At 37.8% G+C, this 7,453-nt stretch overlaps 1 protein-coding gene across 1 annotated transcript; it reads right to left on the bottom strand.

Annotated features, from left to right (window-relative positions):
• Positions 1-6,051: 6,051 nt before the first annotated feature.
• LOC134475054 (olfactory receptor 9G19-like) lies at positions 6,052-6,912 on the bottom strand. Its single transcript, XM_063244423.1, has one exon. It carries the CDS (start codon positions 6,910-6,912, stop codon positions 6,052-6,054), a length of 861 nt encoding a protein of 286 aa, XP_063100493.1.
• Positions 6,913-7,453: the final 541 nt, after the last annotated feature.

Below are 7,453 nucleotides of genomic sequence, written 5' to 3'. Positions count from 1 at the left end.
AGGGAGGGCTGGTGGAAGACATCTTGAGTCCTGGCAGAGCCTGATTACTTGCTGGCTTCAGCTCCACACAGAGAACTTAGTGGGAGCCATCTTAGTTTTGGGCAGATCTGCTATTCTGGTACTCCTGTTACAGAGAGGTTTGGAAGAGAACGGCTGGGACTTGGGCAGAATCCTGTGCCATAGTGATATTACTCAGCTGCTTCTGATACAAAGAGAACTGGCAGGAGCTACTGGGGCTAAACCAAGCCTCTGCTTGAGGCCCAATAAGCGGATACAAAATAGTCACAACTCAGTGACAACCAGAAAGTACAGCCTAATTTATGAACTAACTGACACAGAGGCTAGAGACTAAACTGTACCGCGCCTGCATCCCAGCCTACCCCAGATAACAGCAAATTGGGGAGGACAGCAAAAACTCAAGCCAGCATGCTCCTGAAAGGCCCTAAGCAATTCGGAGAGGGCCAGAGAACTCCAGGACAGTCTGAAAGAAACCAGAAACATGACAAGAGATAAAAATAAAAAAAAAATCTCCAGCTGTTCAACAGGAGAAAATAAGCCCAAGAGTACTAAACACTGAAGAGAACAAACACAGTAACCATCCTCTACGCGACACAGCATCAGCCGAAATTAAAAAGTACCTACATGATCTCATAGAGGAATTTAAAGATGTACTCCTGATCCAAGTGAGGCAAGATATAAAGAGATTAATTAAAGAAATGACAAGCCCCGCCCAAGAGAACACAGACGGAAGAACTGAGGAAATCAGAAAAGAAAGAGAAGCATCTGAAGAAGAATTTAAGCATAACTTAGAATACATGAAACAGATCCAAAAAGAATATCAGGACACTAAAAACTCCATTGAATATCAGCAAAATGCCTTGACAGAAACTAAAGACAACCTTCTGAAACTTGAAGAGAGATTTAGGGCTTATGAACGTGAAAGAAAAAGCCTCTTAACAATAATAACCAGAAAGAAGCAATTCTAAAACTGGAAGATGACAAAAAGATACATAACCTAAGAATAAAGAATGTGAGTGAGGAAGCAGGAATATCCAAAAATGAAATACAAAAAATATTCACAGAAATATTAAAGCAAAATTTTCCACGTATAGCAAAAAGAAATGATATCCAGATAAAAGAAGCATACAGAACGCCAGCTACCTACAACCAAAACAGATCTACGCCTAGGCATATAATAATCAAGATCCCAGAAATCCACCAAAAAAACAGAATATTAAAAGCAGCCAGAGAAAAGATGCAGGTTACCTATAATGGGAAATCTATCAAAATAACAGCAGACTTATCAACACAAACTCTTAAGTCAAGAAGGGAGTGGGGAGAAATATTCCAAGTCCTGAAGGAAAAAAATATGCAACCGAAGTTCATATATCCGTCAAAACTCTCTCTAAAAATTAATGAAGAAATAAGATACTTTCAAGACAAGGAGGAACTGTGGGAGTTCGTGGCCACCAATCCAACCCTACAGAGAGCGCTGAAGGACATTACAGAGAAAGAGAAGAAGAGATATCAGGATTCCAGCAACAGTGGCAGGCCTCAGTGAACGGGGCAGACAATGGAATGAGGGAATAAGGTGGACAAATTATAGCAGAAAAGTGGAGTAGCAGACATGAGGCAGAGACGGTAAGCTAGTCTTTGGTAGAGACAGCTCCGAAACTATATTAAAAAAAAAAAAGCAGAGGTCATTGCTAATGGTGTATAACGATTTAAAAGACACAGTAGTCCTAGTGCCATATTTAGATTGAATTAAATTTGTTCTGGTCTGTCCACTCATGTCAGATTTGAGGACACAGACCTCTAGAACCAAAAATAGCAGGTTATAGCATGGTAACTATCCTTACTTTCCTATTGACTTAGGCTGAAATCCTGTATTACTTACATTGTCTTACTATGACTGATCTTAATTGTATCTGAATCATAAGACTATTGGTTGGCCTTGACTGATCCTATTTGAAATCGGTATGCATGTTAGAATCAACCCTAAAAGTAGAGGAAACTACTCTGAGCATGACAAGATGTAAAGGATATCCATACTGGTATGAATCAGTAACAGCTCTCAAATACTACAATGCAGTCAAAGTTTAGTTTATATAAAAATAGGTGATAGTATGTTTAACTATAATAAGCCAGTGTTGTGGACAAATCTATTGAAAATAACAAGAGAAAACATAGTAGCTACGGAAGATCATTTATATTATAGTTTTATATGTCTTATCCATTGCATGTTTTTCTAGGAAATTGTTTCGCTGTCTTGTTATGACTTGGTTTTCCCTATAATACAGAGAGGATAGGAACAAATACTCTGAGGAAGAGACCTGAAAAACCCGAGGCTTATTTTGTAGCATTATAATATAAATTCTAGCAATCTATTGTTTGCTGATTAGAATGACATTGGACTGGTTTCTTCAGCTCAACTTCAGCATATGCAGAGATGGGGACGGCTATCACAAAGAGAATGAGAGATGCGATGGTAGCTGCTATTGTCTTCCCTAATTTGGAACTTGAGGACCTAAAAGACATCATCATCCTGTAATGATTTGATTAGTTCTATAATATGCAATAAGTATATAAAGTGTGTGAAGTTAGGGACAACTATTTGTAAGAAGCTAGAGACAGATAAGGAAGATCTCCAGTGGACTTGCTTTGAAATCTGTATTTCTTTAAATTATTTTTTTTTAAATGTTCTGTTCTGTTTTGATATGGTTAACCTTACCCTCTTAGAGATGTAAAACAAATAGGTGGGACTGATAATCATATTACGGAGCTTTTGTTCGATCATAGAGCAGAATGGTTTGTAGGGTCACTTTTTTGAATGTCATTCTAAATACTTTAATTCTATAACCTGAACACCCATTTCGAAGATGACAATTCGTAACTTATCAACCAGCAATTTCTTACCTTTTGTTTGTCTGTAATTTTGTATTATTTCTACCCTTTTTTTTTATCTCCATGTATTTTTTTTCTTTTCGTTTCCTTTTCTTTAAATAAAAAAAAAAAAGAAGGTCCCTGGGAATAATGTAGTCAGCCAAAGAACCTCCCAAGCCTACTCTAGTGTGGCTGGCAGCTGGGAGGGTCCTTGCCCACTGGGGACAATGATTTAAAACTCTCCCAGGAGCCCTGCCAGTGTGCAGGAACTCACCTCCTCCAGTAGCTCAGTTCCCCGGATTGAAAGAAGGTCACTGGGCATGACCCAGGCAGGCCTGATTCCTGTAGAGCTCAGTCTAGAGTGGCTGGAAGCTGGGCAGGTCCTTGACCACTGGCAGCAATGATCTTAAACTCCCCTAGGGTTTGGGATGGGGTGCAGGAACTCACCTCCTCTGGCAGCATAATTTCCTGGATTGAAAGAAGGTCACTGGGCATGCTAGTGATATTTTTTTTGTTCCTTTCACAATGTTTCTACTTTATATTGTATTCCCTTTGTGGAGTTTAAATTAACCTAAGCAAGAATGCTGAGTATGTAATTTTTGTGGGATAGAATGCTTTTTGGGTTAAAAGTACACTTCTTTTTATGTAAGTAAAGATTTTTTTAAAAGTTAGATTCCTGAATACTTTAACCTGTTACTAAGTTAACACAGAAGACATGATCTTTACCTATATAACTTTATATATATTTACACCTATTAATTTTTTAGAGCAAAAATGTTTTCCTGCAATGAATATTTGTTTGTATCTTGCACAAATTTGCTTTGATGTCACCTCTCTCATTTCATGATCCAATAAGTTTGGCCATAAAATATCAAAATCAAATTGTATTTTGAAAAACATCCTATTAATTTTTTTCTCTTTTGACACCTCCCCAGTCAACAAAAAAGATGAATCCTATGAAAAAAATCTAGTAGTGCAAAGAGTCAGAAACCTGACTGGAGAAATGTAAACCATCGAATATTGTAGGCATAAAATAATTTCTATTACAGCAAAATAAAGAAAATCATTTTTTGAATATTTTGCTTCTTTTCTATGGCAGAAGAGAGGCAAAGAGGCTGTCCTACTCAACATGGTCCCAAACCTGCTGCTCAACCATCTCATCTGGTATTTAAGGAACATACAGTAGTTCCTGGTTTCAAGAATTGAATTCTTTCTATGAATTAGGGTAATCTGGCCGTGTTTGTGTGTGTCACCCATCACCGAGTCAAACTTTGTGAAGTCTTCTGTTTGTGAGCTGAATTCGCAAATTCTGCTTCCCTTTGCAAACTGCAACAAGTGATGAACAGGATCACAGCCATCTTCCCCAGCATCAGAGACTGAGTTCATCAGCCAAAGCACCACTGTATTACTGAAGATGTCAAAGTGTATGTCAGGAAAGTGACACAGAGTATACAGACACAGCATGAGGGTTTTGCTGAGTATTGTTGTTCCATTTTCCAAGTTTTTGGATTATGGTCATACTCGTATGCAATTTTCATGCAATTCTAGATTTCAACTGAATTCTCCAAGTTATACATAAAACAATACGATTTTCATCAAACCACACTGGAACTACTATTTCTATTTTGGTGTAAGACAAACACATTCCTATAATACTGAGTTTTCACCAGTTCTATAATTTAGTATTTTGCTTTTTTGCGATACTAGGTTTTTTTTTAATTTTATTTAAAAGGAAAAAGAGAAAAAACAAAACAAAACAAAGCGGTGTAAGGGTACAAGTAATACAGAACTACAAAAAAAAGTAAGAAATTACCAGTTAATATATTACACATTATCATCTTAGAGATAGTTGCTCAAGTCACAATACTAGGTTTTTTATAGAACTCATTTTATTTCTTGTTTTAGGGAGGTCTTAATATGAAAAGAGTGAATAGTAGTTTTTTGGTGGATAATTTGACTTTGAAATTTGACAAGTCATCTTTATTGGATGAGGGAATGATGTGCAATGATTAGATGATCTTTAAAAATTTGCACACAATATTAATAATATTTATTTCCATAGGGTATGTCCTCCAGATTCATTTATAAAGATTGAGTGAGGTATACAGAAAATGTTTTTGTAAATATTTTGATTTATGTATTAATTAATCATAGGCAACATGTTCCACTTGTTCAGATTAAAAAATCTTACTTTCTAAATTCATGAAGATGGATGTGTTTTAGGATGTTAACATAAAAGTTTTCTCTCTCACAAAAAGTGAGTACACCATTCTTTTCTGTCTCAGATTACACAATATAAACACCAAGAGGCAAAGATCACACAAAGTAGAGTAGAATGAAACCTCAGGATGTTCTAGAACAAATAGCATTTCCTTTTGTAAAATATTCGAACTACAATGAAACCTACTGTTCATGTTTCAGCACATGGCAGATTTATTTAATAACTCTACAACACCAAGATTTAAGGATTCAAAATTACATTGTACAAACCAGTATTTTGCTTCTTACTGTTAAGAACTTTGTTACTAAATTATTATAGTTATTTCTGGAATAATCGCTCTTAAACTGCACACTTAAAAGTATAGGAGAAAAAGCAGTACACATTTCACTGTTAGTGTTATCTTTGAGATTTTTTTGCTTCCTTTCACTTAAATTTATTTTCTCATGCAATGATATAATCTCTTTTTTCAAAAAAATTCTGAATATTCCTTTTTCATATCACCAATCAAGCTTTGCTTATACTAACTAGAAGGATTTAGGATGTATTCCTTATATTGTATTCTTCTTATCTGCATAAATCTAACTTTAAATTGAGGAGCAGCTGTAAAGGCCAATATTAGGTCAGAAATCAAAATGATATTTAATTTTTTATCTCAAATGTTTTAAGCCTGGATACATTTTTTAAAAGATATTACTCCCATTGCATCAAGTCTGTGATTGGAATGATGTCTCTAGTCCAATGATTAAAGGTGAACAAAGAAACAGGATTTTTCTATTGATTTAATTCAACTGAAAAAAATTTAAACCATTTCCCCAACCATCCCTTGATGCTTATTTTTATTAGTCAGCACTGGTTTGGGGAATGTATATCAAATCAGGCACCAGATTGTGCTAGCCTGAAGAGTTTCTTCAGAGCTTCTTTCACATCTTTATTCCTCAGACTGTAGATCAGGGGTTCAACATGGGGAATAGCACCGTATAAAAGATGGAAACCATCTTGTCCCCCACAAGGGAGTAGCTTGAACTGGGACGAGAGTAGATGTAGAGGATGGAGCCATAGTACAAGGTAACAGAGACGAGATGGGAGGAGCATGTGGAGAAGGCCTTGAGGCGGCCCTGGGTGGAATGGATTCTCAAGATGACTGCGATGATGAAGAGGTAGGAGGCCAGGATGAGCAGGGTGGGGGCAATGACATTGAAGGCCAACAGGAAGTACAACACACACTGGTAGCTGTCTCTCACATCACATGCCAACTTCACCAGGGGTGGGATATCACAGAAAAAGTCATCAATGAAGTTGTCACTACAGAAATCCAAAGTGAATGTGTTGCTGGTTAGGATTATTGCACTGAGGAAGCCTCCAGTATAGGAGAATACCACGAGACAGACGCACAGTCTCCTGGGCATGGCCTGAGCATAGAGCAGGGGGTTGGCGATGGCCACGTAGCGGTCATAGGCCATGGCAGCCAGCAGGTAGCACTCACTGGATCCCAGCCCTGCAGAGAAGAAGGACTGGGCCACACAGCCTGCAAAGGAGATGCTTTTGTCTTCAGAGATACAGATCACTAGGATCTTTGGAGTGTAGACTGAGGAATACCAAAGGTCCAGGAAGGACAGATTTCCAATGAAAAAGTACATGGGTGTGTGGAGCCGGGCATCGTTACAGATCAGCTTGATGAGTATGTTGTTTCCCAGGAGTGTCACAGAGTACACACCCAGGAACACTACAAACAAGACCAGCTGCATCACGGGGTCTGTCGTGAAGCCCAGCAAGATGAACTTGGTCACTGTGAGGTTGCTCCTCTCCATGGCTCCCAGAGTTCCCCTATGGATGGAGCAGTTTAGTACACCAATGGACACCAAGTGAGGACACTCTGTAGCTGAGCCCCTGAACTGTGATCAACACACTAAGCACAAAACCTACTTCCCTGTTGTAAGTAATGTGTATTTTTTAAAGCTCTGCTCTTTTATTTCAGTAAAATGAACTCATTAATCAGAAAGCTGTAATTCTATAAAGAGATGTATTCATTTCTAATGTTTCCAGTGCCCAGTATGTACTGAAGCAGTGGAAATGCTAGAACAGGGGCTGGGATTTAGCTCAGCGGCATAAACGCCTGCCTTACAAGCAGGCAGTCGTGAGTTCAATCCCTGGTACTGATAAAAACGAAAAAGACAAAAAAAAAAAAATAAAGAAATGATAGAACAAACCTTAACAGTGTGAAGGCTTCATTCCTGAAGGCAGAGACACCCCGATACCCAATAAATCACCAAGTTAGAGATGCGGGGTCTCAGTTAATTTTAGAACCTGGTAGGTAATAAAACTATGTTTTGGGATAAAGCTTGATTTAAA

Source organism: Cavia porcellus, unplaced genomic scaffold (genome assembly GCF_034190915.1).
Source record: "Cavia porcellus strain 051 isolate PalLab524CR breed Dunkin Hartley unplaced genomic scaffold, mCavPor4.1 scaffold_50, whole genome shotgun sequence".
NCBI classification, from domain to species: domain Eukaryota; kingdom Metazoa; phylum Chordata; class Mammalia; order Rodentia; family Caviidae; genus Cavia; species Cavia porcellus.
This window is presented reverse-complemented; position numbering and strand designations above follow the sequence as displayed.